General features: G+C 36.7%; 1 protein-coding gene across 1 annotated transcript in view; it reads right to left on the reverse strand.

The window, feature by feature from the left end:
• Positions 1-18,626, reverse strand: part of COL4A4 (collagen type IV alpha 4 chain) — a 61,830-nt gene that overhangs the window by 40,225 nt on the left and 2,979 nt on the right. The window contains exons 4-12 of the mRNA XM_066556615.1: positions 9,107-9,241; positions 8,154-8,198; positions 6,397-6,513; positions 3,966-4,034; positions 3,706-3,741; positions 2,910-2,972; positions 2,424-2,459; positions 2,215-2,256; positions 1,207-1,287 (exon numbers count right to left, since the gene is read on the reverse strand). Coding sequence (XP_066412712.1) covers positions 1,207-1,287; positions 2,215-2,256; positions 2,424-2,459; positions 2,910-2,972; positions 3,706-3,741; positions 3,966-4,034; positions 6,397-6,513; positions 8,154-8,198; positions 9,107-9,241 — 624 coding nt within the window. The remainder of the gene's footprint in view (positions 1-1,206; positions 1,288-2,214; positions 2,257-2,423; positions 2,460-2,909; positions 2,973-3,705; positions 3,742-3,965; positions 4,035-6,396; positions 6,514-8,153; positions 8,199-9,106; positions 9,242-18,626) is intronic.

An 18,626-nucleotide genomic window follows, 5' to 3' on the forward strand; every position in this document is an offset into this window, starting at 1 on the left:
AAGGACTGTGGAGGGAGATTTATGTATCTTTTCAGTTCCAAGGATCTACAGGTCAGGGCTTTGTTCCTACAAATGTGCATGACAGTAGTTCTTTTTTTAATTTGCTGCTCTTGGTTTGATGCAAGTACTCATAAGCATAAATCTACACTTTTGAGCACAGCCCCAGTCTGAATGGCTGCTTACATAGCCATGATTGTGTTGTAGAGCAGCAAATGTCCCACTTCCCAGGAACGTGGGGAGTTTATGGAGGTTCTTTTGGTCCTTTCCCTCTCTTCATACACCTGTATAGCAGCTGTTTGCTTGGTCAAAGCCCAAGGTCCAACATGTTCTACTGGTTCCCTAAGTTGAGGCTGCAAGGAGCTGGCAATGCCAACTTCACCTTTTCATTTGTGTATTTGAGGAAATCAGACTTGAGGGTGCAGAGGACTCTGTAGCAATATAGGGCACTGTAACACAGTTTTTGTTTAAAGAAAACATGGGTTACAAATAATCTAATGTTCCAAATCACTCAGCTGTAGCTATGGTAGGTGTGATCTTGAAGAAGTACAAGTTGTTCAGGAAAGTTGCGGATGCCCCATTCTTGGAAATGTTCGAGGCCAGTTTGGATGAGGCTTTTGAGCAATCTGGTCTAGTGGAAGGTGCCCATGGCAGGGGGTTGGGATTAGCTGATCTTTAAGGACTCTTCCAACCCGAATAATTCCATTATTCTGTGATAAAACTTGCAATAAAAACTGACAACAAAATCACACTTAATTTCTATATTAAAAAGAGCACCCTAGAAGGATTAGGGTTAATTTAAAACTGTAGATTGGAATACAGTTGCTGATGATATGCAAAATTTATATTGTATTTATTAAATAAGTAAAGTATTAGTGAAGAGCCACAAAGGGATTCAATAGCAAAGTAACCAAATTTGCCAAGATGCCTGAAACATGATTTGCTAATGACAAAAACTGAAGGACACTAAAGCAAGGGCAGTATCTCCTTTCTGCATCAAGACAGTCTTCCCTCCAGAACATGAGCTAAAGTACACATGGGGTGTTCTCTCCTGAAAGCTTGTAGGGAGGGTGCTGAACACAGGATTCTGCTGCAGCTGGTGGTTTCTTACAGAAAGACAGGTATATCTTATGCCATCCTTGCAAAAATTACATCACAGGATTGTACTTGCAAAGTTGAGCACTGTTAAATATGATGACAAATTAACACCTTTTGTCCTTTGAACAGCTGAGCTCCAGGAGGTCCAACTAACAGTGGTGACCCAGGTGGCCCAGGCAGTCCAATGTCGCCCTGTGGAAGCCAAAGCAACAGCAGAGATGTTCCATGCAGCATTTCAGTGACACTGAGCTTGTTTTCCTGTTATACCATAGCACTACATATTTCTGTACTCACTGAAAATGTATTAATTACCTGCAGATAAAGGTTTGCACTGAGATCTGTAAGCCTCTTTACCATCTGCCCAGATGAGTAAGGTTGGCAATCTAATCTCCTATTCTCCTGACTCATTAAAAATGATGTTACAGCTAAGGAAATAAATGAGAATGCCTGGCTCCTGCTCCAAATCTGCTGTCAGATAGTAGTTACAGGACTGTCAAATCTCTTATGTGTACATACAGTCTCTCATGTTCTAGACCAAAGCCTTTGAGCACAAGACTTTGTGAATGTGAAATGAAATTATTGATTTGTTGTGGAAAGTTGTGTATGTTAGACACTTGCACAAATTCTAAGAACTGATTGGACCAATTCATAGAAGAAATATCAAATATTCCACATTGGTTCTATATATCTATGAATATGCTAATATAGGAGGAGACTGGTAAAGAACTATTATTATGTGCTTCTTGCACCCTTTCCTTGACATCTGTTCTGCACTTAGCAAGAGATGAGATTCAGGGACTGATCTGGTCCAGCCCCTGTCACTAAGTAATCACAAATACTGTTGTGATAACCTAGGCAGTGTCTGTTCAGAATGTATGTAAATGCTAACTAACACTGAGGGTTGCTTTTCAAAATCTTCAGAATGTGCTTGATTCCTGAATGCAGCTCACTGAAGGAATTCCTTCTGCTCAGAATTAATTGATTCAGTAACTTCTTCTGTTCTAAAATGATTAGCAGGACACAAAGCCACAAATGAATAGGTTCCAGAGAACTCAACAAGACTCTACTATTCTTCTAACTCTATAGCAAGAATATATTTAATATCATTTGTTTTCTCACCGGCTCCCCCTTTTGTCCATCCACTCCAATCCCTGGATTTCCCTAATTGATAAAGAATGTACACAGTTTCAGCATGATCAGAAAATATTAACATTAGAGTTTAATCAAGTAACTCTTTTAAAAAACTTGTTAACAAATAAACAAAAGGAACATTTCAAATACTTGTATAAATTATTATTTCACTAACATCTTCAGAAGTTATTTCCTACCTGTTCACCTGGCAAACCAGGGTAACCTGGAACACCCTTTAAAAGAGAATGAAGACAAGTCAATATGTCTGATTTAGACACAGTTTTTGAAAATTATTTCCTCTTGCTCCTAGGACCTAGAGGCATAATTTTCTCTTGGGGTGTACCTATTCCAAAGTGCAATTTACTTCACTTGCTTTGGCTGACCTCTGGTTTCCCCCTTTCCTGTCTCCCACAGGTGGTCTTGGGAAAAGGGGTTAAGCAGAGAGCACTAGGAGCATTTCTCCATAACCACAGACTGCCAGGATGAAATATGTTCACGCAGACATGGGAAGGAACAGCATATTCCTCAACTTCCAAACTCATAAGGTAAAGCAAAAATCTATCTTATTACCTGCCTCAAAAATTACTTTTAGGCTTTGATTCACATTAAGGCAAGTTCTGAAATGGGTAGACAAGAATGAATGCATATCCTAAGGCAGGGCTGTATAACTGTAGGGATCTTACAGGCAAGCCTGGATGGCCTGGGTATCCAGATGGGCCCGTTGTACCTCTTGAGCCCCTAGGTCCCTGGAAAAGATTGAAAAAGGTCTTTTTGTGAACACAGAAAGAACTTGCCCTTTCCCACACACACCCAGCCCCTCTAAACTACCTTGGACTCAGCCTACTGGCCACTGGATTCTACCCACAGCCTAAAGCTGACACCATGCCTGAAATCTCCCTGTGACTAGAGCAGCCCATCACCAGCTTCTGGGTAATACTGGACAGGGCACAGTTTTGTGTTATTAATGCATTGAGAGCTCACTTTGTCAGCAATTGTGCTACGGTGCAGGGACTTGATACAATTCATCAGTGAATGCCTTTTTGAAGGGTATAACAAGAGGAACCCAAAGCCATCAAGAATGTGATTCAGCAACAAAATTAAACTCTCTCCTCTTCTTTCATGTTCTTATGGCTGGAATATCATAGAGTGCTACTTATTCTTGGAAGACCCATCAGATATTGTAGAAGAAGATTTCACATCTTGAATTTCACAGAGAAAATATTCTGGAAATACCAGGGCAACAGCTGCTCCACACACAGCTAATGCAGGTGAGGATGGTCTGTTTCTACTCCCTTTCAGCCAACATGAACTAGCCATGGGAACAGACTATACAGACTTGATATTTCTCAGACTTTATTCTGGAATTTTGCTATTTAAGGCAGACAGAGAGAAACCCCAATATTTCTTACCATACTAAGGAGAAAAAATTGAAGGTCTTCAAGACAAAAAGCAGTTATAGAACCCACTGACTGTACTTACAGGCAGGCCAGGGGGTCCAGGATCACCTCTCTCTCCCTGTAATGACAATCATTTAGTAAATGAATCAATTCAAGCTTTCTTGTAGGTATTTTCTAACTTTACAGATATTAAGACCATAAAGTAGCTGTTAAGAGTTGTATATGTGTTTTTAATTTTTTTTCCCACTAAGTTTTATAACTAGTGAGGAGTAATGGAACAATTACATTAACCATACATATTTCCCTAGAAATAGATGATTTTTTTCACAATCAAATACTTACCGGAAGTCCTTTTCCAAAATGTAAAATATACACTGAATTTCCTTTTTCTCCTTTTTGCCCAGGAATTCCCTTTAAAGAAAAAGAGTCTTTTAAAACATGATCCACTTACTGATATCCTACATTTCCATGGAGAATGTATGATAACTTCTCAGGCTGTGACTTTCTGGTGCCCCTGTATCACAAGGTAATCCACTAGGATCATGACTGATCATTTTATCTAACAAAACCTTCTGTACAGTTGAGCAAACCAGGTTCCCACAGCTTCTGGACTCCTCCTCTGTTTAGGTGCTCCTTAGCCTTTGAGTCCTTCAATATTCTACAATCTTCACAAATCTTGCCCTTAGTATCAATATGCTTTCTTTTTCTTTCAGGGAGGCAGTGGTTTTAAGTACTAGCACTCTGCCTTCCATGAAAGTTCATTGTGTGATTCAGAAGAATTTGAAGTGATACTGCACATAGACAAAAAAAATAAAAGTACGGACTGTATTAGATGCATAGTATTCAAGATTCTGAATGTTGAATTGTTATTTCTGAAGTTTTTCCATTTGAAATCCAAATACAGTGGATATAATTTAACTAAGTTAACCACTTGAATACTGAGTTCAATAAAATGGGACACTGTCAACCACTTTAAAACTGTACTGGTACAGTGTTCATATCATCATAAACTGTCTGTCCAAATCCTGCAGTCAGAATGAAACAGGGAAGGTATTTCTCCCTGGAATGGTACAATAAAAGGAAGAATTACAGCTGTCTACAGCTGGATATAGCTACAGTAGATTGGATACAGATTGCAGGTGTAAACAACAGCTGCTAGGGAACACATTAAACAAATCAAAAGTTGTTTTTATCTTTAGTTATATGTGGTCTCTTGTATAATAAAACATTTTTGTTAGATTCAGTTTGTTATCTTCTGTGTGACTTAGGCAAGGCCTTACAGATAGAAATTACTTTATTTTCCAACAAGGTCAATGAAGTGAAGCCAATGTATAGGTAGGTATATGGCGTTAAATACAATGGTACAGGACAGTGTTATAAATAAGAATTAGATTAAAATGTTGGCTGTAATGTACAGTCAAGTTAGCACCTGGTGCAAGAAATAAATTTAAAAATAGGCAATCTGCATAGAGAGGTTGGAAGAGCATTCTTGCACACAAGCAATATGGTTACTGTGTGTTGTTTTTCTGGGTAGCCAAATGAATTTGCCCTGGAATTTTAGTATGCAATCCAAGGCTACATGCCTATTATGTCTCCTGTTCTTGTAGGTTGCAAATACTTTTCTAGGCCTTCCAAAGAGCATGCTCCCAAAATTGGTAGGATTTTATTCTGTCCCATGTTCCATTTTTCTTTTATGCCACTTGTCTAATTACAAAAAGTAAAACTCTATTTTGAAGACCATAGTACGTAAGAAAATACAGGTGAAATTAGAGTTTTAGCAGAAGTAACAAGTTACTTGCAGAGGTATTACAAATGAGGTTATTACTAAGTTTAAAATGTTGTGTCTTTCATAGCATGAAACTGTATTTTATTATAATTGTTATTATCTTTGATAACATCATTACACTCTTGCACCCTCTCCGCATTTTTCAAATGGCTGAATTCAGCATTTTATTTAGCTCTCACTAAACACATTTGATTCTTCATGTAAAGTGCAGTTGTTTTTATTGTGTTACTTAAAAAATTTCAGGGAAGCTGTTAGATCAACTAATCAGCTCTTATTCATACAGAACTAAAACTTGTTTTTGCAATAAATCAAAGACTGGTGACTAGACCTGTTCAGCAAAATTTCTTTGGAGCTACAGTAATTTATTTCCCTTAATGACAAGAATCTTTTTATCTTAAGTAGTTGAGTACTTAACACAGCTACTTAAACAATTTTAAAGTGCCTTCCATTTTACCAAAAAAAGTAAACAAATATTAAAGTACTAATTTCAAACATTTTAACTGTGGAACAATCTCTGCAAATATAGATACATATCTAGGCAAGACTAGGAGTGCACAGAGCACATATGTGTAAAAAAGTGGTATCAAATCTTAGAGTGAAATTAGGACTTAACCTTGTTGAACCTTCCACTTATTTCTAAGTCATCTCATGTATGTCCCAACCAGTAATGCTTTTAAGAAATTTCAAGTACTAATGAATGGTAAGGTGGTTTCAAACTACTCCTTTTCAGTTGGAGTGGCAATTCTGGGGAGACAAGACAGAATTTAACTCTCAAGGCAGCCATATGTACTTCAAGGATATAGAAGCTTATTTCACTTTCAAGCTTCATCTGTTAAGGCAGTGCCTTACTCCCATTAACCTGAGTAAGAATTCCTGGGAATTCCCTGTGCAGCGCTGTAAAGCTGATGCCACAGTGTAAGAGTGATTTGAAGAGCTGTTAGCTTGGAGGGGAAATGCAGGTGCACAGTGGGAATGCCTTTCACATACATAAGGACCTCTTGGTCCCATATAACCATTTTCTCCTGGGAATCCTGGGTCTCCCCTCGAGCCATTGCAGCCGTCCAAACCATGCTTTCCACGGGGTCCTTCCCTTCCTGGGAGGCCCTGAAAGACAGTTTAATATTGATGAGAAATACACCATGACTAATGGGAAATTACTTTTTAAATTAACAGAACAGTTCAGAAATAAATATATCTCAGATGTGAATGAGATGACCGCTGATGACCTCTCACAGTGGTGCTGGTTTCATATTCTTTTGCATTAGAAATGTCTTCTATTCTGAATAGATTTTTTGTAGGGTAGAACAAATGAGCTAAGTCTTTTGTTTATTTTTCTTTTAATTCTGTTAATAAACTTCTCTTTATACCCTTAAAAGTTTTGAGCTGTTTTGCCCTCCTCCTAATCCATATCTCACAGCAGAAAATGAGTAAATAATTCTACTGGGTGCACTGGCAATTTGGCCAGCACTAGACCCACTACAGCTATAAAGCTGAAAAAACCCACAAAAAACACCCCCCAAAAAAAAACAAAAAAGAAAAAAATAATAATTTCAAGCAGCCTCATGTTTTTTAATTGTTAGGATAAAACAAGTAAAAAGAGGACATAGCTTGACCCAAGCACACAGAAATTACAGAGATTGTAGTTTTTCTAACCTAGTAATAGCTAACCAGTGTCCAGATAAGGATTAGTTCTACTAAAAATTAGGACTTGGGCAATAAAACAATGAGATTTTCTTGGAATTATCTTCCTGTTGGAGAAAAAAAAAAATTGCACAGAATTAAAGATTTTTGTAATGACAAAATATTAATTTTGACGCAAAATTTTTCTTTGGAGGAGAAATCTGAAAAATCATTATGAGAGTATCCTGGTCATTTACCTGAAACACTTTTGTCAATTCTACCTTCTTCTTGTCTGTAAATGCTTCAGTCTAATTTGTGGACACTGTTTTCAAATGAATATTCTTTGCAAAAAAATATACATTTCTTGGGAACACTTCCTCTTTTTGTGCCAAATTTTGAGCTTGTGACCTCTGCACTACCCAGACATTTTGGCAACAGTCCCACTGTCAAATGTGGACAGCTGACAAACAGATGCCACAACACCCACTCAGATTTTGGTTCTGTTTTTACTTTCAAAATTCAACATTTTAACTTTGTTTGATCCACATGAAACTGGTAGCATCACAGGAATTCAGTTGTAGCAGAGTATTTTGAAAAATGCATTATCTAAGATACTATTTCACCAATTTTCACGTTGAAAAAGACATTAATAAAAATACATTATCACATGCTTATAAAGACATATTTAGGACCCACTTTGCTTATTCAGTCCCTATTCAGGTTAAAATTACTGGACTCAGTGGTTGAGTTTCTTCCTGCAAAAGGACTACAAGCAAAAATCAGAATGTTTGAACAAAAAACAGTGCATTGTTTGAGATATTCTCAGAGATGTTAAGAATGAACCAAGCAAACTACAATGTATTATAGAACCTGAGAGAAGAAATACTCTGCTTTTAAGCCTAGTGGTAGTCTCTGCCTTCACTGCCCCACTCCTGCATGAAAATTCTGTACTTTCCTCTTTGGGATTTGGTGGTGCTTGTTATCAATAGGAAACACAGCTGAAGTTAACCTAATTATTTTATGTTTTTTCAAAACATGTAACTCTCTGAGAGAAATGTTAGAGGACTTGCTATGAATTTATGGGATCTGTAATTTTTATAAAGAAATATTTGTTTGATACGTACAGGAACACCATCTAAACCTGGAAATCCTGGGACTCCGGTTGGGCCCTAAAAACGGGTGATATGAAAAAACAAAGTCGATGATGGTCATCACTTAAAAAGAATGAAAAACAAGAATATGTGCTACTATATAGCAAGAAACAAAAAACCAGTCTTGTTTAAAATATGAATCAAAAGCCATAATTTTCAGAAATTAAGTATCTGAAAAAAACTTCTACGGACCTAGCCGTAGTGCCAACGTGCCCATGTAACAGGCACGTTGAGTAGTGCCAACAGTTACCCATGTAACAGGTGGTACAAACACCTAATACTCAATAGCTATTCATCCTCCAAAGATTATAAAATGACAGAACAGGAAGTTACCTGTAACTTATAAAATATTTCTGTACATAATTTCACAATCCTACTCCTGTTTTGATAAAATTTTTGTTACAGCATTTACATTTTTATTACAGCATTTACATTTCAGGTGTGCTAGATACTAACATTAGTGATTTCACTCTGAGATCAGCTAAATTAGACTATTAAAACTAATATGAATACCAAGATATGAAAGATATTAATCTGAACTGCAATTTATACTCTCTAAGTGGTAATAAAATTCTGTTTAGTGCAGTATTTTTAAAAGCACCATACTGCTCCCTCCAGCTCCACATTTCTACACATTCTTTGAGATTAAGGAGGATGATGTGGTATGTGACAATCAGAGTATGTCCACCATATTTTACATCTTCTGACAATTCTGCAATCTACAGCAAAAAAAAAAAAAAAATCTCCTGAAATATTTTTTATTTTTTCAAGAATTAATTATCTGTAATTAACTTCTGTGAGAATTTTGTGTGAGCAAGAGTATAGTTTGGCAAATGCTTTTTGGTCATTCACTTTCTGTTTCACTTATCAGCATTTAACATTACACACTGTATATACCTAAAAGAGCTGTCTGTGCTGTTTCCTACCTTATCACCTTTTTCTCCAGCTGGCCCAGGCTTCCCATTCTCACCTCTCTGTCCTTTCTCCCCTGGCAGACCAGCTGGTCCTGTAGATCCCAAGGACCCAATCGGACCTTGAGCTCCCAGCTCACCAGGCTGACCCTGAAAACAGTCCAAAGAAGTGAATGAATACTGTTGCAAACCCCACAGCAATTCAGAGATGACCCTGTGCATAAAACAAGGCTTACAATGTACAAATATTCATGATCCAAAACAGCTGCTGGACAGCCTGCAAAACTGTCTCATGAATAAGCTGCTGTAGGACCTTCAAATTTAACAACTTGCTGAAGGTGATCATTTCTTTTCACCTTCATCAGGTCTCCAAGACCACCTCTCTGAGATGCTTGGGATAACCTCCAAGTCTTCCTGGCTCCAGCAATTTAAGTATCACCTTTTGCAAGCCTAGGATTTCAATGAGCATTGTGATTTCCCACCAGAAAAATGAGGAGTCCTTTTAGACAAAGGGACTTTGTACACAATTAGAACAATCTCGCAAGTTCCCTCTTTCGAGTCATGATATGTCAATTAAGTTTTTCTAGCTCACATTTTTCATAATCACTCTCATATCTTAGTGCCTCATATTAAACTTGTGAAGTTCCTGGAGGAAAAAAAAATTAGTTTACATATAGCTATATAATAGCTAACATATTTACAGAAAGAATCCATTTTAATAGATTGTGTTAAAATGGTTTGGGAGGTTGAAGAATGTAATTTATCTATAAATAGCTCTAAATTGAGCATTTGTACCTTCACTACCATACAATCTCCATAGATTTCTATTAACTTTTCCAAGATAATATACATTCTCCTAAAGCAAAATTGCTCCCCATGCCAACTGGACTTTTCAGTCTAATACACTGGTGTGCAGTTGTTTCAGATGTGTTGCAGTTTTTGTTCTGTGCTGCTCAACAACTATGCAATCATAGATTCAAAGTGCTGAATGAAGCAAGCTTTCTAATCAGGCTTCACATGTGAGCTGTCTACACTTCCACCGTACAAAAATCTATGTATTTGCAGGTCTTTATTTTGCTTACATATCTTTTTCATTTTATATCATTATCCTTGTTTACCTATAACTTGTTCTGTTTCCAAACTGAAGACTGTTTTGCTTTCAAGACTTCATCTACTAATTATACTAAATTATTAGGACTATAATTAATTCTATTAGTTACACAGTATGTATAATCAATCAATAATTTATTATAGTATAGAATTTATGATTATAATTAATTATAATCCTGTATTTTAAAAGAGAGGAAAAGGGAACTCCACACATTCCTGAGAAAACCATATGGCATTAGGACCACTTGAGGGCAGTAAAAGATATTTCAGAATTCACAGAAATAACAGACTATATCTTTACTTTTATGAATGGATTGAAGGAAGAAAAAAAGATGGAAATGAAAGACGATTGTAAGAAGATATGTGCTTCAGGAAGCAAAATAACTGAATGCGTTCTTCTCAGTGTAAACATTTCAGCAGGCTGAACCTATCTGGACAAAATCTTGTGAATTGCAGCCAGGGACTTAAGCTTCTTTTACTTTTTATTTATTTTCTCATTGTCTTTAAAATCAGTGTGATTTGACAGTGAAAAGAAGTGAAAAATATATGGTATGCATCTTTCAATCAAATCAACAAAACAACAGAGAAGTTAATTTAATACATGTTTGAACAAGAACATATTATAGGTTCCTTCCCCAGTGGAAATAGGGCTGGATGACCAGTGGCCCTTAAACTATGAACAGGAACTTAGTCCAGAGGCTGGAAAAGAAGTCCTACACTTAGAAATAAGGACCACCTGAAAAAAAGAATCCTCATATGAGTCATGTTCCATTTATCTTTACTTGCTCCTCTCACTTCAGCCTTGATCCTGCTTCCAGAGAAGGCACTGCCAAAAATTCCAGGGCAGACTTAGCATGTCGTCTTCTCTAACAGTTACAATTTTGTGATACCAGAATTTCAGCAGTGTAAAATATTGTGCAAATTAAGTGCTACTGGTATTAAAAGCCGATGATTCTGCATCCTTGTTGATGACTCTGCATTCTTGTTAACAGTGAATGGACTGTTGGGATTCTGGGTGTTGAGTGTTTGCTTGCACGAGCAGTTGCAGCCTGTCTACTCACAGAGCCCTGCTCATTCTATGTTAGAATGAATTAATTAATTGAAGTACTTCTAAGGTAGCTATTATGCCCTTTAAATACTTGATTGAAAAAAATTATTGGACAACCATTTTAATTAAAGCATCGTTTTGAGTACAAGGGAAATGAATCAGACAAATAATATAATAAAATACAAGTCTTCAAACCATTAACTTTACTGGAAGCGGCATGGCTTTTTATTTCTCTAAACTATTACCTTGCAAAATGCAGCATTCATCAACAGGAAAAGAAAAGCATAAGATGTTTTGCACTAATTTTTGCATTTGTCTTTTTGTGCATTTTGTTGATAACAGATTTCTGCACCAACTTCAGTATTTTTAATTAATAGTGTATATGCTCTGAATTCAAGAGTTGAAAGAGAAAATTTTCAAAATATGTTGTATCCTTTGGACAGTTAAGAAACATGATTTTTATTGCACTCAAAAAAAAGCTGAGACACTGTAGGCATTCTATGGTAGTTATTATAATTAAAAAATAAACACTTCTAGGGCATGTAGTCCTTTAGGTTGGTAAAATGTCTTAATTTGCAGCTACACTGTGAATTTAATTGACTTCATGGTCTTCAGTGAAGGTAGTGAAGTCATAGAACAGAGTCACTGAATTCAGAATTCACAATGGGTTTGGCAGCTGATACAACTTTAGCATGCCATGTGAAGCTGATGGATTCTCTCTCTTTCTTTCAGCTCAAAGACTGATAATGACTGGAGCTTTGTTAAGACCAAACCGATACCATGCCATAACATCTATTATCACATCTATTATTTGTGCCCATCCAATGTGACTACCACAGCATTACAGTCTCAGGACAGCTGTAAAAATAAAGAGGATGAAGGTAGTCATGCTCATGTGGAAATGACAAATTAGCTCAGATAAAATGAACAGAATATTATGCCTGCTCTGCCATCTGATGCCAATAAATTCCTCTAGGTTTTCAGTGCCTTGTTAATTGTCTAGGTCAGGAGCTACCATGCCAAGACTATGGTCTGTTATTTTAGCATATCCTGGGCTTGACCTGCAGTAAGAAATTGACTTTAAGCAAAACAAAGCTATATTTTTTTTTAATTAACTATGCCTCCTAAGACTAAGACTGCAAGTACTTCAGAATCATGCAACAACACATTTAATGCTGCTTGGAAAAGGCAGTGGCCAAGGTTAACTGGAATTTTTTTTTTTTTATGCATGAGACTGAAGAGCATCTGATTTTGAGAATGCATTGAGCACTTAGCTGTCTCAAGCACAATGTTTTAAAGGAGTCTTAATTGGAAATAAAAAAAGTCATGCTACTCAAGTGAATTGTCTTGCTTCTCATTATCAAAAAAGTCAAAAGAAGCCCAGTTATCACCTTCAGTGAGGACAGTACCCTGTGTTACAGGCTATGGAGATGTACCAGTGATTTGTGAAATGCACTTACCTTCTGTTCATAAGAGCAAAAGTGAAAATGCCCAGCAATTCCACATAGATTGTAGGCAAATAATACAGCAGCCCTTTCCACTGTGCATTGGACTCTGGCGTGTAACCAGTCATTTTCATTTCACAGGAGCAGGACAGAGCAAGAAGGAAAGGAAAGCAGTCTGTGGGCAAGAGAGGAGTGCTCACAAAGGCTTTTGGAGAAATATTTTATTTTGTAATTTGCTTAGTGAGGTGGGGGCATCTGCTGCTCCTCTAAGCTCCAGCCATGTCCTCTCCCCTTTTGGAAGAGCTGGTCAATTACACAGCAAAGCCACAGCTTCCAGGGTTTGGGGGGGTGTCCATTCTGGGAAGATTCTACAGCTCACTGTGTAAGACTAGAACCAAACTAATTTTCACTGTAAGTCAAGGCTCAAAAAAACCCAGAACAAACCCTCTTCTAAATATAAATCTGATTAAGATGAGATGAATCTGAGAAATCACACAATTTGGCATTAAATACAGTCTATTGTCCTTAATAGATTAAATTAGATAAATTTTTTTCACAGATTTTTAGCCAAGTAAATGCAATAATAATACTTAGATCTTGAGAATCATAGAATATCATAGAATGGTTTGGGATAGAAGGGATCTTAAAGATCAAGTAGTTCCAAACCCCCTGTTATGGTTGGGATGACCTTCCACTAGACCAGGTCATTCAAAACCTGGCCTTGAACACTTCCAAGGATGAGGCATCCACAATTTCCCTGGGCAGCCTGTGTCAGGGTCTCACCACCCTCACAGTGCAGAATTTCTTCCTCATATCTAATCTAAATTGTCTTTCAGCTTGAAGCCACTACCCCTTGTTCTGTTACTACAGGCCTTGTAAGTACTCTTTCTTGTAAAGAAGATCTGAACCGTGCTCTAAGTTATTGGAAAATTTGGCAACTTATCATATTTGGCAACTTTATTATATTTTTCAATGATATAATATGCTATAAGAACAAAATCCCTGGTGATTTAGTATTTTAGTAAATAGTTTAGTATTTACAGTGATACTTCACAGAAGCATGAGAAATCACAGTGAAATGCTGAAAACATCATTCACAATGTATACTCTAGGTTTGTGTTTTCAACCTGTGGGACTATGAAAAGAAAAACTATCCAGTAAGCCAGTGGGTGTCACTATTGTGTTAAACAAACTCAGCAAATCATAATTTAGCACTGAAACTCTCAACTACTAATGGCTGAAAGGTACAAATAGAGAGCTACAAATAGAGCATAGATATTATAGAAATAGACACAAATAATTAACATCAGCTTAGCTAATAAAATTGAGTTTTGCTCTGTAGTATTTTATTGAAGTCACTGTTGACAATTTTTGGTTGATTCAAATCTGTAAAAAAGAATCGGTTTGTAGAGTTTTATCTTGCTTGATGTAGAAAAGCTTGGCAATCTACAGCAACTGAGAAAAAAAATACCATTTTCAGTATGGTAGGGTAGAGGAACCAAAAGTATTAAGAAAAGAAAGATGCTCAAGAACAAAAGGAGGTATAATTAACAAGGTCAAAACTTCTGAAAATTTGAAAAATGTCTAATATGAAAAATGCTAATTTACAGATGCTGTAGCTGGGCATCCTGTATGATGAACAACCTCAAAGAGATCTTGCAGTGATTGGTGTGATTCTCCTTACAGACTGGAGTGGTTCTGTTCCTATTCCACATTCTGGTAAGCAGGATCCCTTCCCTACCAGTTCAATCCTAACTTCTGTAGGCAGAGAACTGCCTATTCCTCGGCCCTGTTAGAAAAAAAAAAAGGTGTGGTCTGCTTCAGATATAGATTTAGGGGTCTCATTTCTCTTGATCTGTTTTATAGAAAAACAGTATGTTTTCAGTGAATGTAAGTGAAACATGTAACTGGTCTCAGGAATCTTCTGCTTTAAAACTGCTTTAAAACTTACAGCTAATGTACTGGGAAATAATGATCAACAAGTAGGAGGCAAATAATGGGAGAAATCTAGATTTCCTCAGATGCTAGTGACTATCTCTGATAGTGCATTTGAGACCAAGCAGAAGGATTTTACATATTTATTTCCTGAGTGTGCAACTTGAAAATTCAAATACAACTGCTGGATATTCCATGTGAATGACAGACTGCCACTGCATACCGACATGCAAAAAAAGTGTGTTTTAATAAATGTCTCTTACTTCCCAAAAGAGACAGAATTTGCACCATTTTCTGAGTTAGTGCATTTTAAATATGTTTACACTGTGCTGTAAATTGAACTTCAATAACCCATGGAACCCACTAAGCAAATTTGGCAACTCACAAAATCTACTGAGATGTTACAAGAGAAGCAGTGCCAGAATATTGACTTACTCCCAGGTAACTTTGCTCATTCTTACCCCAAGGCAGTGCATTCTTGCCCTGCAGTGACTGATACCAGCTGACTTCCTGACTTACCTGTGACACCCAAGTGACTCAGCATCTCTTGTGAATGCTTACTCCTTACATCTTAAGTGTCAGAAAGTATAAAACCCTCCTCTTAGATTTCTGTTTGCTGCATTCTCCCCTACACTAGGATAAAAAATCAACCTCTTGCTTCATCTGCAAAAGAACGAGCATTGGTCCTGCTGAGTTATATCTATTATTCACTTTGATCCAGGCATTTCACATGACGCCAGATCAGGTTGGCTCATGAATAGATGCTTGCTTCCCAAATCTACTTAACTAAAAACAAAGCCAAGGGAATTGAATAGGATCAAACTCTGGTTTGATCAGCACAGGGGTCAGCACAGGACAGGTTTACAATCGGTCAGTGCTAACTGCAAGCTTTTTTTTAGCTATCTAAATTCTCTTAGAGCAGCCAGCATTTTTGGAAGTTGGTGATACAACACTGCAGGAGTTTTCCAGGAAACAACTTTCCAATGTAAAAAAAGATGATGAAATGGTGGAAAGGTTTTACTATGTCTTTAATGAAAATTGAAATCACAGACTTCATGTGACTTCATGTGATTCCTTTTACCAAAAAGGAAGAGGGGAAAAAGAATTTAAGAAGTCAGGTAGAACACTTACTGCCATATATATTTTCACTAATGATGTTTTGCCTCATTTAGCCATTCTACAGATCTGAAATGTCCAGGTATAATAGCACACAGTGTGGACAAAGAGACTTAGCAGCACATTTTAATGGATACTATGGAAGAGAGAGTTGTCCTTTTGAGTTGTGACATAAGATTAAAAGATAAACATTATCTTGAGAGACTAACTCCAACAAGATTGCAGTCCCAAGTGAACAGAAGTAAAAATTTCATTGTGATGTGAACAATTGTAATGACATACAACCAGCAGTAATGATTAAAATGTTTTTTCAGTGATTTCTTTCTGATGAATAGGAGTACAAATCTATTTCTTGCACAAAGTTATGGTTGAGAGAATTAAAAATGACAGGTACACAAGCTCTTCTAAAACCCAATAGAGCAACTGATACATAGCTATAATGGCTTTATTTAAATGAAAGTTCAGCTATTTCCTTTTACTTTTCTGTCAACTTGCCCACTATCAATACATTCAAATGTGGCCATGGCAGTTTTATTTTCTTATTCCCATGATCTGCTGTTTTCTAGCTAAACCTTAATTATCATTATCTTTCCACTTACAATAAAGAAGGCTTTTGATGTTGAAATTTAAAATATTTTCAAATGTGTGGAGGGATAGAATGCAAGAAAATAGTGCAGAAGGCAGTCTCACACCTGAGGAGTTGCAGCTGTACCAATCACCAAAGATTAGGAACAGGCCTGCCCTTAATAGGCCACAGCTGTGTCCAATAAGAAGACCAGTGCCACAAAAGAGTGAGTGAGCAGAGAGTTGGAGTTTGTTGGTTGTGCTGTGAAGAAGAAGGATTCAGTGCTGTGAGGAGCTGCACGTGAGTAAATCACTGAGAAGGTATGGAACTTTTGAAATAAGTTGGTAACACAAATGGGCAAATAGAAGACTTACTAACAAAAGTTCTGAATATTTAGGCTTGTGTACTTTACCATGCCAGAGGCTTTTAATGACCATTTATTTTGTACAATTTTAAGACAGGACTGAGGAAGATGCAAAACTCTGAGGAACCAGCCCCAGAGTAGGATTCAAACAGAAAAGCAGATGTTTTGCATTCTAGAAAGCTAACGATAAGATAAACTAATCTTTTGTTTTGTAATGGGTAGTCTCCACAAAAGATTGGAGAGCAAAGTTAGTGTGTCAGAGTGTAAAAGCAGAATACAGCAAAGTTTAAAAACCAGAAGAATTGCAGTATGAAGGAAAATATTAAATAATCCTAGAGAAAATTATTAATTACCATACATTAGGATAGAAAATATGGGCAGTAATCTATGTGAGGCAGCCTTTAGTAAAGCCATGTTTCATGTAGGGTCTCAAGAGTAGTTCTGTTTCTAGTATATTGATTAATATAAATGACTGCATGAAATATAGATTAATATTATATTGGAGATACTTTATCCATTGTCCATCAGGGTACATGTACATGCTTATTTCAGAGCTTTTTCAGAAAATGGTACAATTCTCAGACTTACAGTTGCATAACAACATTGAATTAATTTTGAAATGTTTATTACACTTCTATTTGGCACTTAAGTCTAGTTCCTTGGAATTGTTTAGAAAACTCGCTGCCAATGCATGAATCATGGTCAAGTTTACATGTGATGAGGACAGCCTAGGAAAGAGCTAGAACAACTGCAGGAGATCTTTATTATTTATTGACTGATTATGAGCATGTAATTCAGAACTTCCAGGCAACTGAGTGCAAACCCAAATCAGGGAAATTCCCCCTCGTTTGAGAGTTAGTTGTCTTTAAATGGCACTTCAGATCAGGTTTTTGGTATCCAAAACAGTCTGTTCAGTAGCACTGAGAGACACTGCAGAGGTACCAGTCAAAATACTTTTCCTGGGATGCCCTTTTGTTAGCACAGTGTTACAGAGATATACGCACCCTAGGCCTCTATTATGAAAATCCTACAGCATGGGGGACTTTCACAGAGACATAATCCTGGAGGATTAGGATAGGATCCAAGGACACCAGGGCAGTGATCATGACACAGCAAAGCGTGCAGCTAACTGCAGAAGCACAGGAAGAAAAAGGTGTGTCTTGCTGTTCTGGTAACTCAGGTTGTACACAAAGAAATGGGGCATGGGGCTCTTCCAAAATTGATACACCATATTCAACCTTCCTAAACTTAAACATACACATAGTACTTTGGTAGAAAGATTTTTCATCACTGACAATTTTTTAGTTGACCACCAATCAGTACATGTGTGTGTATATATATATATATATATATGTACATATATACACATATACACACACACATTTTGTATATATGTAAGTTTTTTTCCTCACACAATGTTTAAATTATTGGCTAGAGAGGTATTCTGAGAAAGAAAAGCCAAGATAAACTAATCATCACTGGACATATTTCAATTAGCAATTAGCAACATATACAGTTACTTATTTTAGCATGTAATGTGAAAATGCCTTAGAGCTGTTTTATAATTATTCATAAGACAAAATTCAAGGTTTTTTTAAAGTTGGTATCTTAAGTGAGTAAGATAAAAAGTCTGCAAACACTTTTGGAGTCACCCAACCCAAATAAGAAATAACTAAGTTCTCATAAAACTAGAGAATGGCTTGGACATTCTCTTTCAACCAGCCTCTTAGTAGAAGACAAGTATAGGTTTCTATACTTCACTTGTATTAGGAATTGCATCTGTCTAATTCCTAGACTGATTTCAAAGAATCCTTAATACAAGAAAGGTACCATGATTAGTACAAATCCAATTAGAAACAGAAGTCTTTACAATCTTAGGTTTCTTCAGTGACAGCTGTTCTTGATACCAGTGACAGAATTATACAGTTTGTCAGATGTGTTTATGTCTGAAT

Source organism: Molothrus aeneus, chromosome 10, assembly GCF_037042795.1.
Source record: "Molothrus aeneus isolate 106 chromosome 10, BPBGC_Maene_1.0, whole genome shotgun sequence".
Taxonomy (NCBI): Eukaryota; Metazoa; Chordata; class Aves; order Passeriformes; family Icteridae; genus Molothrus; species Molothrus aeneus.